Source organism: Mastomys coucha, unplaced genomic scaffold, assembly GCF_008632895.1.
Source record: "Mastomys coucha isolate ucsf_1 unplaced genomic scaffold, UCSF_Mcou_1 pScaffold1, whole genome shotgun sequence".
Taxonomy (NCBI): domain Eukaryota; kingdom Metazoa; phylum Chordata; class Mammalia; order Rodentia; family Muridae; genus Mastomys; species Mastomys coucha.
In genome coordinates, this window is record NW_022196891.1 from 71,078,141 (window position 1) to 71,093,797 (window position 15,657).

The 15,657-nt window shown below is 36.5% G+C and overlaps 1 protein-coding gene across 1 annotated transcript in view; it reads right to left on the minus strand.

The window, feature by feature from the left end:
• Positions 1–15,657, minus strand: part of LOC116096922 — a 60,903-nt gene that overhangs the window by 32,623 nt on the left and 12,623 nt on the right. The window contains 3 exon segments of the mRNA XM_031379251.1: positions 11,597–11,785; positions 13,852–14,268; positions 15,314–15,657. The exon segment at positions 15,314–15,657 is cut by the window's right edge and continues 46 nt beyond it. Of these exon segments, the coding sequence (XP_031235111.1) occupies positions 11,597–11,785; positions 13,852–14,268; positions 15,314–15,657 (950 nt within the window).

Below are 15,657 nucleotides of genomic sequence, written 5' to 3' on the forward strand. Positions count from 1 at the left end.
ATTATATTTAATTGAAATAAATTTTTAAATGTTAACAAATTCAGATAAATTGAAATCATGTAACTTTTTTCATCATAATGCAATAAAAGGTTTTTTTAATTAAATAAATAAATTAATTAATTAACACTTGTCATCCTACACAAAACTCAACTCCAAATGGATTGAAGACCTCAACATAAAACCAGGTATACCGAACCTGATAGAAGAGGAAGTGGGAAATAGTTTTGAGTTCATTGGCACAAGAAAACACTTTCAGAACAGAATAGCATTAGCACAAACAGTAAGATCAACAATTAAATGGGATTTCCCAACTGATAGAGGGCTAATACCCAAAATATATAAGTAACTCAAGAAACTAGACCTAAAAAAGTTAAGCCAATTAAAACTGGGACACAGAGCTAAACAGAGAATTCTCAATAAAGTAAACTCAAATGGCTGAGATAATACAGAGAGAAATGTTAGCCATCAGGGAAATGCAGTATCGGAGTAGTTTGAATATCCATTATTCTGATGGCTTGTAATGTTTCTCCAACATCTGTGTTTCATTATTTGAGAGTCCTCTGTTTGCTTTTATATCCCATTTTAATAGAGCTATTTGTTCTTGTGATGCTCAGATTTTTAGTTCATTGTATATTCTGCATTATAAGCCTCTGTCAGATGCTTGATTGGTAAAAAGTTTTTCCTACCCCGTAGGCTGAAAATAATGGCAGCCTTTGCTCACGCTTTTCACATCATAACGTCTCATTTCTTAACTGTTGATCTTAAGACCTGAGCTATCAGGTATCCTTCAGAAAGTCTTTTCTCATGTCAACGACTTCAAGCCTATTCCACACTTTCTTTTGTATCAGATTCAGGATAGCTTGTCTTCTCTTGAAATCTTTGATGCAATTGGAGTTGATTTTTGTGTAGAGTGATAGATATGGGTCTATTTTTATGGGATGTCTACATGTAGCTATTTAGTTTCACCAGTACCACTTGTTAAAGGTTCGGTATTTTCTCCTGTGTATATTTTTTACTTTTATTTTTGTAAAACAATCAGGTGTCTTTAAGTGTGTGCACTTACGTCTGTGTCTTCAACTCAATTCCATTCACCAACATATCTGTTTATATGTCAGTGCCATGCTGTTTTTATTATTGAGCTCTGTATCACAACTTGAAATATAGATGATGATAGCTACAGCAGTTCTTTTATTACTCAAGGTTGTATTAGCTATCCTGAAGGGGTGTGTGGGCGTGTGTGTGTGTGTGTATGTATCTGTCTGTATGTGTATGTAGCTGAAGATTGTTTTGTCAAATTCTGTGAAGAATCATGTTATAATTTTGATGGAGTTCACATTGAATCTTTAGTTTTGATGGGATGACATCTTCATATTAGTTATTGAACAAGCCCATGGACATGAGCCATCTTTTCATATTCTGGTGTCTTCAATTTCTCTATCCAGTTTCTGAAAGGTTTAGTTATATAAGGTTTTCATTGCTTGCTTAGGGTCATTTTATATTTTTTTTCCTTTTTTTTGTTTTTTTTTTTTGATGCTATAAAAAGCACTATTTCCCTGATTTCTTTTCCAGTCTGTTTGTCATTTGAAGTTTACTAATTTTTGTGTGTTGATCTTGATAGATAATAATTTTTATGTGTTCTCAGATTCAGTTTCCAAGTATTTCACTGAGATTTTTCTATCTATATTCATATAAAATGTTGATCAATACATTTTTTCCATAATTAAGTCTTTGTGTGATGTGTTATTTGGGAAACAATAAATTCATAAAAAGAATTAGAAGGTGTTCCTTGAGTTTCTACTTTGAGAAGAATTGATGTTAGCTTTTCTTTGGAGATCTCGTAAAATTCTTTACTAATCTGACCCTGAGATTTTGGAATTTGTAGATTGAGATTTTTAATTACTGAGGCTATTTCACTATGGGTTATGGGTTTGCTTAAATTGTTTATTTCATATTGATTTAATTTTATCACATAATTCATCCATTTCTTTTAGGTTTTGTAGTTTGGTGGAACATAAACTTTTAAAGTACATTCTTATGAGTCTTTGCATTTTCAGTATCTGTTTTAGTGCCTCCATTTACATTTCTAATTTTAGATTTCCATTTACTTTGTTTTGTTAATTTGACTAAAGTTTTGTCAATCTTGTTGATTTTCTCAAAAAACAACTCTTCAGTTTATTGATTTCATTATAATTTTATTATTGGTTTTGTTTTATTGGTTTCAGCCCTGAGTTTGATTACTTCTTTCTGTTTATGCTTTTTGAATATGATTTCTTCTTGTTTGTTTTCCTAGAGCTTTCATATCCATCACTAAATTATTAATATGATACAGCTTAAGGTTTTAGATGTAGAAACAGCGCTATGAACTTGCCTCTTAGAACTACCTTTATTGGTTCCTATAAGTTTGATTATATTGTGTTCTTTTTTAATAATTCAATTCTAAAAGATGTTTAATTCCTTCTTGATTTCTGTATTGACTCAGTTTTCATCCTGTAGAGAGTTGTTTATCTTCTATGAGTGTAATTCAGTTCTTGGGGTGGGGACAGTTTTCTAAACCCCCTTTGTTTCCAAATAACTACAGGACATTTCTATGCCCTCTCTAGCCAGTTTTATCTCCCGAGTAAATAACACAGACACCTATGTTTTGTTAATAAGCTGTTGACAGACTCTAAGCTATTCTAACCCTCTAAGACTAATACCCAGGCAAGTGCCTCATTCCTTGCCAACCTGGTCTTGTCTGGCTTGCTCTGGTCCATGTGTGACCACCTAATGACTTTCTCATTGTGACTTCATGGCAAATCCTCCTGTTCTCACCACGCTTTCTCTCCACTCCTTCCTCTCTCTCTCTGTGGTCTTCTCTACTTCCTCTCTCTCCACCTCGGGACCCAGGCTGGGATCTAATGTTCATTCTTCCTAACTCCTCTGCCCAATTATAGGCTGGATCAGCTCTATCCCATCAGAGATGATAAACAAATTTTACATAACAATGAGACCAGGGACACATTTGACTATGCCATCATCTGGACTGTAGACTGTAGGCATAGAAATCAGCATCTGAATACACACTGTACCAGAACAACCTCCAAAACATGGGCTTGTATACTTGCTGTTGTTTCTATTGTTGAATTGCAGTTTTAGTTACTGGGGGTCAGATTAAATGCAGGGTTTTATTTTAAGTTTTCAATATCTGATAAGACTTGCTTTATGTCCCAACTGGAGTAAATTTTGAAGGAAGTTCCATGGACTTCTGAGAAGAAAGTATAGTCTTTAGCATTTGGATAGCATTTTCTGTAGATTTCTGTTAAGTCTATTTGATTTATGATGTTACTTTATTCCAAAATTTCTCTGTTAATTTTGTTTGGATGACCTGTCTATTGGTGAGAGTTGCATATTGAAGTCACTCACTATCACTGTGCAAGGCTCAATAATTTTAGCTATAATAATGTTTCTTTTATGAAGTTGAATACCATTATATCTGGTGCATAAATGTTAAGGCTTACAATATCTTCTTGATATGATTTCCATTAATGATTATATAGTACCCTTCCTTTTTACTTATGATTAGTTTTGACTCAAAATCTGCAAGTCAAACCTGGCTTTTACCTGGCTTGCTTCTTGGTTCCATTTACTTAGAGCACCAATTTCCATTTTCTACCCAAAATTTATGGTAGAATCTTGGATGGTAGAGTATGTTTTTATTTAATAAAGCAGATAGATCCTGTCATCTGTTAGTGTATGTCTTTTTATTGGTGGAATTGAGACCATTAATATTGAGAGTTATTACTGAATAGCATTTGTTAATTTCTTAATTTATTATTTGTTATAGTGGCTTTTCCCTCTTTTGATGAACTGTTCTTAGATTATTTATTCCTTATGTCCTCTTGGATGTATTAACCTTTTATATTGAAGTTTTGTAGTGTCTTCTATAGATCTAGATTAGTAGAGGGAAATTACTAAAAAATTGTTTTTATCATGGAATGTTTTCTTTCTCTCTTTCTCTGTAAATTGTGCTATACACATATACACATACATACAAACACATACACATACATATATACATATACATCATATACACATATACATATACATACACATATACATTCCAGTTGTTTCTGTTGTTAACTTGCAGTTTTAATTGATAAGGTTCAGATTAGATGCAGTAATATATAAGTATATGTCTGGATATAGCAGTCTAGGATGGCATCTGTGGTCTTTCAGAGTTTGTAGAACATTTGCCCTGACCTTTCTTCTCAGAGTCCCCATTGAAAGTCAGGAGTTATCCTAGGAGGTCTGCCTTTATAAGTGACTTAGTCTTTTTCCTTTGCAACTTTAAATATCTTTTCTTTCTTCTGTACAGTTAATGTTTGAATTATTATATAACATGGAGAGTGTCTCTTCTGGTCCTGTCTCTTTCATATTCAATATGCTGCTCGCATCTTGATATCCCATTCCCATCTCTTTCTTTAGCACAGCAATTTTTCTATGCTTTTGTCAAAATATTGCCTATACCTTTCTCCTGGGTTTCTTCTCCTTATACTATTATTCATATGATTTTTTTTTCTTTACCACCATGATATCCCAGATTTCTTAGATGTGCTGTATTTAGACTCTTTTAGATTTAGTATTTTCTTTGATGGAGATAGCCATTGCTTATACTTTGTCTTCAAGATCTGAAATTCTCTCTTCCATGTCAAGTTTCTGTTTAACTCCTAAATTTTTCATTTTCACTTTTACTTTAGCTTGTCTTCTCTTTAGTGATTCTTTCTATTTGCTATATTCTCCTTTTTATGCCTTTAATTGTTTTTCTTACTTAATCCAACTGTTTGTATTTTCCTGGTCCTCAATGAGGTATTTATTCAAATTCTTTTTAAGGTCCTTGAGCATATTCAAAAGTGCTATTTTAAAGTCCTCGTCATGTGATTCTGCTAAGCTCCTCTTCTCAGGGCTTATTACAGTAGAGTTGGTGGCTAATGGAGAGGTATACTGTACTGACTATTTTTGTTCTTGATTTTTAACTGGGAATCAAGTATCTCTAATTATGAAATGTGAGCTGTTTTTGGTGTAGATATCTGGTCTTATCTCTATTGAGTAGGTTTTCAGTTTTTTTGGTTGCTCTTGCCCAAATTGGAAAGGTTAGACCAGGAAAAGAATGCTTCGTTTTCAGTCTTGGGGTCACTGTGGGTGCTAATATTTAGACTCCAACTAGTTCAGAATTGGTGTAGTGGGCGATATGGCTGTTAGGCTAGCACAGTGGTTCTCAACCTCCCTAAAGCCAAGACCCTTTAATACTGTTCCTCATGTGGTGATAACCCCTAACCATAAATTTTGTTGCTACCTCAAAGCTAAAATTTTGCTATTTTATGAATTATAATGGAAATATCTGATATACAGATGGTTTTAGGCAATCCTTGTGAACAGGCCATTCAACCTCCAAGGAGTTTCAACCTGTAGGTTCAGAGCAGATATGTAGAACAGGGTAGTTCCATAGTTCTGTTCAATAGGATTTAGAGTCCAGCTCCAACACGATGAACAGATACATATAGGATTACTTCGGCTAGGGCTCTGGATGGCAGTAAGCCCTATACGGAAGGAGATAGGCTGTGCTCTAATTTTCCTCTGATGAGGTCAGAATGGAGGAAGGAAAGGAAGGCACAGGTAGCCAGTATATATTTCATGGAAGTATGGCGGATGTGCAATATTAAAGTTTTTTTGAGTCATTGGAGAATCACACAGGGCTGGAGATGGGCTAGCAGGAATGACTGAATGGGGTTGATTCTCTCTTCATGTTACCAGCATGGCCTTCACTTCCAAACTGAGCTGAAAAATGAAGTGAAATGAAACAAAGAAAGAAATAAAGAAAGAAGGAAGGAAATAAAGAAAGAAAGAAGGGAAGGAAGAAAGAAAGAAAGAAGGGAAGGAAGAAAGAAAGAAAGAAAGAAAGAAAGAAAGAAAGAAAGAAAGAAAGAAAGAAAAATAGGAAGGAAGGAAGACTGACAGAAAGAAAACATACACCTTAGTGAATCCTTTCACTGGAATTCATCTCATACTTCTATAAAAGTTTCTACAGGGCAATTTCTCCCATCCATATAGTGATCCTAAGCTCCTTACTAATAACAGCTAGAGAAGGATTTGTGTAAAGTTGTTATAGTGTGCATCACATACATGTGAAAGTTCTTGTTTTCACCAATCATAGGAGTCTTTCCACTAGGTGTTGATAAAATGCTCTTTCTCTTACTTACATGAAAATGATTTCCAACTCTTATAATTCCTCATGTTTTATGACAGTAAAACAAAAGCCTGATAAACAAAGTATTTGAAAAAAAATCATTGAAGCTGTACATTTGAGAGCTGTAGACAGGAGCTAAAATGTAGTTTTGTCGATTTATATGTACAGTGTTCTAAACAGCCAGAGTTGATATCAGGGTCTTTGGCTGGCTAAGTCACTGGCAGGATTTTTGCTCAAGGAAGTCCTGATTACAGAGGAAAGCCAAATACCTGCTAATGAAGGAACCAAACTGTGAGTCATAAAGCCTGCTCCTAGTTCTGAGTCATGGGGATTAATAGGAAGTCACTATAAGCAGCAGTTTCTCTGACCAAGGCTGAGAGTAGCACTAATCTGTGGATAGGAACATGAATATTGTAAAGGAAAACTGACAATGCATCATATGGTTCCTCTCTAGGACCTACTGACCTCTAGGTGAGAGGTATTGGCAAGGTGTATAATGCTAGGTATGAATCTTGTATAGCAAGCCTCAAGCCTGAACTGAAAGCAGTTGGTTCCCACTGTTCCCACTCTAACAATCATGTCCTCATTGTTCTGAGCATTTGAATTTTTCTTTTGCCCAAAAGTCAGAGAAGAAACTGATAACAATGTCACTGGTCTTTCTCTGCACTTTGAGTGGCAAAACTAGAGGCAGGAGAGAAGATGAGCCATTATGTAAACATCAGAGGGACTGGTATAGAACAATTTCCTCCCAGATCAAAATCTTTCACTTTAGAGGAAAGCTTGTTAAGACACAGGATATCAAAAAGGAACAGAATATCAGGGTAATCTAAGAAGGGGTGAAACCTCCCATACTGCCTGGAGGATCGTTAAGGTTAAGAAATGAAACAACTTAGAGACTTCAGAAAGTCCCTGAAACCAGATATAGTAGTATCCTCTCTCCCCAAAAATGTACAGGCTACCAGGAATGTTGATGGGAACCCTGGGACAACCTAAATACACCTGGAAAAAAGTAGAGATGAACCATGGTGTATGGAAAAGGCTCAGAGCCACGGAGTTTCCTGAATTGAACATTCTCTAATGTGTTGGACTGTCTGCGGACTGTGAAAGCTACTCCAGGTTTCTAGCTGTTGTGAGATGTTACCCACTTTGGGGTGGATTTGTAACATTGCTATCTTTGGGTCATTTCTGCTCCTGTAAGTAATGCCTTATGAATATTCTTATAAGAACCACAATAAAAATAAATCGCATTGGCTTACCAAATTGGACTTTGGTTGTATCTGAACATTGGCCTGGGGTAAGTAGAAATTTATTCTCATCTCCCCAGGAATATTGTCCCACAACATAGATATATGATAGTTCCAGCCCACTGTATATAGGCAGATTTGACACTGTCACTCTTGTCTTCATGGCAACATTTGTAGATTATATCTATATGTCCATCTATCTCTACACCTCTGTGTCTCTACATATCTTGATCTCTCTCTCTCTCTCTCTCTCTCTATATATATATATATATATATAAAACTCTATCTCTCTCCATATATATATGGTTTATGTCAGGTACAATTCTCTGTGTCAGAGTATTATGGAAAATACTCTTTTATTCTGTCTTAATCTGTTTTGTGTTGTATAAGATCAGTACAGAGAAAGTATTATATTAGGAGAATAAATGCATTACTGACATTTCTGGAAGCTTGGAATTCCAAGACCTAATCTTTGGTATTTGGTGAGGTCTTTTTTTTGTTCCCCCCCCTCTTTCTGTAGCTTTGCTGCAGGGTAGGATGATGGTCAGAGGCTAAGCCAAGTATTTACAAAATCTTGCCCTTCTATTCAAAGATTTGTGGTAAAGGTTCACACAGATTTTTATAGAATCAGTGAAACTTTATTAAAAGAAAAATGACAGCACAGATCAGTACATATAAGTAAAGATTTTCATGTGCTTCAGGTTTTGCTTGGAATTTAATTTCGTGGAGCTCAAGAGGAGGAGTTGTTTTGCTGAAGGGATGTAGCACAAGTGAGTCTTTATTTCAACTGATGGGCTTAGTTTAGGTAGGCATTTATTCCTAGGGCATGCCCCTTTCCATAAAGCAGTTCATTTTGATTATACACACACACACATATACATAGGAAGGAGGTGGTAGACAGGATATCCATCATAAAAGTTCACTTTAAAGACACAGTTTGTCTGGATGTACATTTACTCAAACTAGTCTAGGCTAGATCAAGCCATCTTTCATGGTGTCAAGAAGATTCTGTGACCATATTTGACTATCAATAAGGTTTTAATGAAGGTATTTCTGAGGACAGCAATCATTTTCAATGTTCACAGCATATATATTTGCAATCTGTTGTACGTGTTTGAAGAATGTTGTGTATACACAGTACATGTAGATAATGATCTCTCGCTGGAAAGTACATTGTGGTTAGAGGACAAGAAAAGTGGAGTTTCAAGGTGCTAAACAATAGTCTCACACTCACATGCTGGAAGAGCAAAGGTAAAACCAAACAAATAATAAAAACAAACAGAATTTCCTTCCAAAAATGCTTTCTAGTGACATTAATCTATTGATGAGAAGTGACTGTGAATTAAACACACCCCACTAAGCTTAAAATTCCAGTATCATTAGAATGGAGAATAAGACATGGATTTAGAAGATGAGAGAGGCACTCATCCTTATCTCTTGCATCTTCCTGCCCATATTTCTGCTGTCCAAACACCTATCTATCTTCCTTACCTCCATTTTACACCATTGCCCCATGCGACTGTTAATATTGGTTGAAAACCTGATAGAATCTGGAATTACTTGTGAGAATTCTTTTACCATGTGCAAGGGGCCTTCTAGACTTCAATAAGGAATTTGCAAACACTAATCTTAAGTGTATGTGTGTGTGATCTTTAAATAGGTTCAGATCCTTAACTAGAGGGGGGAAAGAGAGAGAGAGAGAGGGAGAGAGAGAGAGAGAGAGAGAGAGAGAGAGAGAGAGAGAGAGAGAGAGAGAGGTCAACTCTAGAGCTCACTTCTCTCTGCTTCCTCCTGCAGGTACACAGCCAGCCATCTCACCCTTCTCTAACATTAAGCCATGGGCAAAATAAACCTATTGATCCTTCAATTGCTTTATCAAGTCTTCACAGCAGTAAGAGAGTAAGTAATGCCCTAGAAAGACCTCTCTGGGAATAATAATTTAATTCATTTGATTTCCTTTATCATAAGCCTTCTTCATTTTGCTTTAAAGATTTGCGGCGATTTTACTTTACTCTGAAATTGAAAATGGGATTCCTTAGTGTTGAAAATAGTATGCCCCACCCTAAACACCTCATTTTGGGGAAACATTTTCAAACAACTAAGCTCTATAATGCACTCACATTACTCAGCATAAAAGATGTGAAGACTTTGTTCTATCCTCAGCATATTAGTTTTGGAGATTATGCTCAAGGCTGAGTTCAACCTTCTTCTTTATCTTATTAATACCTTGACTTTCATTGGCAGAAAACCCAGTCAACTTGTTCCTGAACATGCTTGGTCCTTAGACATCACATTTGAAGCCTGTATTCTCCAGCTTTATCTGAGGGCCACTAACTGTATTTTAAAGCACCTCTCAAATAGTTAAAAGAGATGAACAAAGGCACACTGCTTTAGAGAAATTATGTGGATTTTTTAAAGTTTCAGGTATAAAAATTACAAATCAACAATTTTAGAAGTTATAGAGCCAACATATAATGTTTAGGTAATAGAAAATGTATACAGAATATAAGAAAGCACCATTTCTAGAATTAAGAGATTGTTTTTATAGGGCTGGTCTTTCAACTGTCCTATGCACATTTATTTTCTGTACTTGAATCTTATCTCCACAAACAGAATCATTGGCATCCAAGTTTTCAGAAGTATGGTTCCAGAGAAGTTCTCCTGAATGAGTCTGGGTTGAGTGGCTTTCCTTCACTTTCTAGATGACCTTAAAGAAGAAAACAATGAAGTCAGATCAGTTGAAATGCAGCTGGTTCCACACTTTTCTTGCTGACTACTCACCATGAGTCCCATTGCCCTTCTCTCACTCTGACCTTATGTACATCTCTGTCCTTGGAGTCAGCTTTCTTCCCTTGCTTGGGATTGTCAGATTAGCTAGTCACTCCTACAGCTTCAGCATAGGTGGAAGAGCAGGGTGTGCTACAGAGGTACAGGGGAAAGGAAAGTGCTGCAAGGTCTGAGGTAAGGGCTGAGTTGCAGAGTTTCATTGAACAGGGTGGTTGGGAAGAGAAAAAAGAGGCTTTGCTGCCATTGGGGAAGGATTGGAATTTTGGCAAATGGCTGATGGTTTCAAGAACAATTGTAGTGTAAAAGCATTTCTATGTGAATGAAGAAGTCATCACTTATGTTTCTTTTGTTTACATTATAGAAGTGGTGTGTGTGTGTGTGTGTGTGTGTGTGTGTAGAATGAATTCTACACAGATGTGTGTAAGTACACAAAGAGGGTGGATTTTAGCACCTTGTTGCTGTGGATTGCCCTGGTGTTCTTTATATTTTGATGTTAATTCTACTTCCCCAAAAGGGGCTGCCCCAACATGAAGTAGATTATATACTTAGGTGATTTCATGTGAAACTTCTCCCCATTTAAACTGGTCAAATAAATGTTAGAGCCTGTGATTGAGCAGTGGGAGGGAAAGGTGGGACTGGAGGTTTTAGAGAGAGGGAAGAGAAGAAGAGGAGGTGCAGACACGGAGAATGGGGAGACAGAGGAAGACAGTTGAAGAAGAGGTAGAAGGACGATGGAGCAGAACTACTTGGCGTGGAGAAGTCACAAGTAGCAAGGGATCTTATAGCTGGGGAATAGCGTAGTGTAGTGGTAGATCTGCCCAATGTAGCTGTGCAGGTTATGAATATTATAACTGAGTGATGTGGTGTGTTCTTTGCACAGGCTTTTTGGGGTTGGAAATTTACTGCAACACCTTGTCATCTGAGTTTTCTTAGGGCATCCTTGTCAACTTATGATTTCTGTCCAAGATCCTCTACAACAGAAAGTATTTGCATATTATAAATGAAGACCCTGAGGTTCTTTGTGTCCATCTGAAAAATCAGAGAGTCAGAATTTGAATCAAACACCTTAATTTTCCTGTCAAATATTCTCTCTGCTTTGATAAATGGGATAGTTTTTTTTTTAAAATCTATTAGCTAAACATATAACAATGCTTGAATCTTTCAGAAGTTTCCATTATGATTTAAAAACCCTTATTAAAAAAAATAAAGGAAGGAAGCTTTTATGTTAAATAAATCCCTCCACCTATTAGATTTCTATGTAATGTTAATAGTCAAGCTTTTCTAGAGTATTAAAAAAATATCTATGATTCTTAGGAAGAATGGTGTTTCCTAGAGCACGTACCTTCATGTAACTGTGGCTTACAGACTTCAGCTGCCATGTGCCTTCACTGGAAGTCAATTCAAAGCAGACAAGTCTAAGTTTATTGCCTGGTTCACACCTGATATTGGTGAATTGTCCATGAACAACCACATCCATTTTCCCAGTACTATCTTCAATTCCATAGCAAATGGATTCATTCCCCTCAGTTTTCTAAAAAAAAAAAAAAAAAAAAAAAAAAAAAAAAAATTAACATTGAATATTCTAGAAATGTATCAATGCTTGTCACCTCTATGAGAACTAAAACGTGTCAACATCACCCCGTCCCCAACAGGGCAACTATAGATGTTAGGCTTAGAATTGGAGGTACAAGTACCAATGAGATGGCTCAGTGCTTGTGGCAGGGGTGCTTGTGGTCAAACCTGATGACCTGGACTCAATTACCGGGACTCATGGTAGAGGGAGAGAACTCAATCTTGAAACTTCCCTTCCAATCTCAATACTACTTTACTGACCTTCGTGTTTCTCCTCAACCCTCACAGACAAAATAAATGAGTACTGAAGAAGTAAAATTACAGGGACTAAATAGTTAAGGCTGTTCCAGTGAACAAATCTTTTTCTTTAGAAATAACTCTTGATGTTTTATTTGTGAGCCTAAACTTTAGTGACTGAACCATCTCTCCAGCCCTTGAAAACTTCTCTTAAGATTCACCTGCTTGTGGTCCTTATCTACTGAGTATCTTTAGGTAATATAACTATCTTCCTAAGCTCTACTGGTAACGTATCAGAGGAGCTGAGATGTCTTAAGGATCCCATGCAAAGGATCAACAATGAAAAAAAAAAAACCAACAGAAATAAGCAGTAACACCAATCTGATTACCATTGCAGGTGTTGTATGTACATCCCAGAGGCCTGAGAAGAGTGGTTACTCATGTTCATTGTGAGGTTGGGGAATATTATCATAAGCCCACTTTACTTCACTTATATTAATTTTTATTGAAAATAAAACTATTTTCATGCAATATATTCTGATCATAGTTTCTTTTCACCTAACTCCTCTCAGATAGTTTGCACCTACCCAAACTGACATCTCTACATGTTTCTCTTGACTAAAAATATAAACATGCAATTTAAAAGACAAAGCAACAAGAATAAAACAAAAACTAACAGAAATAAAAGAAACAAAGAAGTAGCACAAGAAATAGATACACAGACACATACACAGATATGTAGATAGATTCATATGCACACACATGCACTCAGATCACACACATGCCCACCCACATCCCCACCTACATGCAGACACACATGCACACATACATGCATACACATGCACACACGTGTGCATACACACAGGCATACAAACACAACTCCTTTAAAAATGGATCACAGTTTTTAAGTGCACAGCTTGAGTCACTCTAGTCCAATTCTCACAAAGGTTAGGCACTACAGCTTTCAGTTCTGCTGTTTTAGTTTGTATCCCACTTAATTTTCTTATTTTGTAATGAAATACACCACTGCAGCAAAACACAGCATAGATAAAATGTAGGAAGCCATGACTGCATTCATATACGTGACATTTTGAAATTATACATTGAACAAGCATACAAATAAATTGGCTTGTTGTCACTTAATGAAGCATTCCAAAGTAATAGGATTCTTTAAATTTCCCCTGTCATTGTGTCTACTTAGAAACTCTGAAATTAAACTTTCCTGTTAACCTTCCCTTTCATTATTTAAGACAATAGTCACTTTATCAAAAAATCTTGAGAAAGAAGAAAGAATATGAGAATGAGAGCACTTGAAGATATAATCATGGCTTGTTGGAAATGGCTTCATTCTAGGGCAGAATAATCTATTTGGTTTCTCATTCTCATCTTCTCCAATGTATCAAGGCTAGGATTTTGGCCTATTATTCACAATGGAGTTGCCACTAATACAGGTAAAGAAGCTATCAAGGAAATAAAATCTAAAAGGAAATATGCTATAAACTGATCATTTCCTGGGATTATGGTGGCTATAGCTGCATTGTTCTAGCCAAGAAAATGCCAAAAGTTACTGATAATGCTCTTTCTAAACAATTTTGCTGGTGGTGCCTGGAGAAGAGTGGTAAGAGACGATAGAATTCCCAAAACGGAGAAAACCTTGCCTAGTCCTTTCTGCTGTGGAAGGCAATGATTTCCTGCGTGAAGTAAGTTGAGCAAATTCCAGTTGAGCAAAATAAAACTTTTAAAACCTTGGATTGCAGAAGAAATTTTACAAATAATGCAATGGCTTACCTTACTTACTACAAACTCTCCATTCACAAATGTCCCTCTTATTTGTGAGAAAAGATGAGAAATTTTTGGAGTTGCATTGGCTCTTTGCCTCAGTGTATTTGAGACAACCATTGTCGGGTTAACGTTCACATCAGACACACAGGAAGCTCTGTATATCTCCAGAAACCCATTGTACCCAAAATAATCTGATATGAAAATGATCTTTCTAGGGATGAACTTGCTGATTAGAGTTGTGTCAAAAACCTTCACTCTGAAGAACTCAGTCTCAGTAGCCACTGTAGCATGAAACATCCTTTTATCTTCTCTCATGTCATATGTAAATGGTTCTGTTACTTTCAACACCATCACTTGTTTGGGACCTTGTTGGTGACCTTCTTCCCTAGCAGGCTCCTTTGGTACAATTCCTCTCCTTGGTGTCTACAAAAAACACACATGGGATAAGATAATATATTTCAGACAGATCATAAGGAACAATCGCACTAAATAGAATAGAGAACATGTAAACAATGCCTACCATGTTACAACCTAGGTAAAGGAAGAAATGCATATTTACCTAAATATTTACTTGAAATTTACCTATATCATAACCTAGTGCTTCCAGTTAACACAAATTATACCTGGTAGATAAAGGTATTATACTTCTGGGGAGTGAATCCAAACCTTCAATGCTTTAGTCAAGGTTTCTCTCTAGGATCATTTTGAAGATTTTATTTCAAAACATTTTCTAAAAAAATTAGAGCTTTTTTGCAAATGGGTTAGATGAGCAGCCAGAGGAAGATCATCTCAAACATTGTTATGAAGTAAGGATTCAGGTTAGAAACTCTTCTTTTTGCCTAATAACAAGCATTGAAGAAAATCCTGGACCTAGACAAAAAGCATGAAGGTAGTTCACTTTGACCACCTGCTCATTATCATATTTCATTTCTTCGTATCAGGAAAGTATGTTGAAATGAGAGTAACACTGAAGGACTGAAAGAGAAGACAGGTCGGCAGGTATGGGCCACCTAGGTACCAGCACAGCGAGGCAGCTTTGAACTAGCAGCAGTCTCAGTGGTCTGACATGGAAATGTATATAGACTTCACTCTGTGGGTGGCATGGTTTCTCTCTGATTCCTCATCACTTTGTTCTATTATAGGGAAGTAAATTTCTGGTATAATGAGCAGTGGTTCACAATATGAAAACTGCACCTTTACAAAAAGTGCAAGGTGCAAAATTAAATCAAGTGTCTCACTATACTTACAAATTAGGAATGACTGGGTGATCACTGACATAGATATTTTCTCAGTGGAGAAGCAGGTCCAATGTAGTTTACACTCGAAATTAGGGGAGGATCAGTAACTATACTAATAAAAGTTATTGATTATTTGAATAAAAGATCCTGTGTGCATATAGATTAATGAAGAAGCCTTCCAAGTCTGTGCTAATCCCTGTCATTATATTGTTAGAAGAGAAGGTCATTACCCTGGATGGACTGCTGCGTATTGTTGCTGAAGGCCCTGGAGTAGCACTGAGAGCTCTAGATGCTGTTGCTGGAGACAACTGTAGAACCAGAAGACTGCTGGATGCTGTTGGTAGAGTTCCATGTGAAGCCAGGAGACTGCTGGAATCTGTTGATGAAGTTGCATGTGGATCCAGGAGACTGCTGGATGTTATTGATGAAGTTGTCTGTGAAGGCAGGAGACTGCTGGATGCTGTTGGTAAAGCTGTGTGTGAAGGCAGGAGACTGCTGGATGTTATTGTTGATGAAGTTGCATGTGGATCCAGGAGACTGCTGGATGTTATTGATGAAGTTGTCTGTGAAGGCA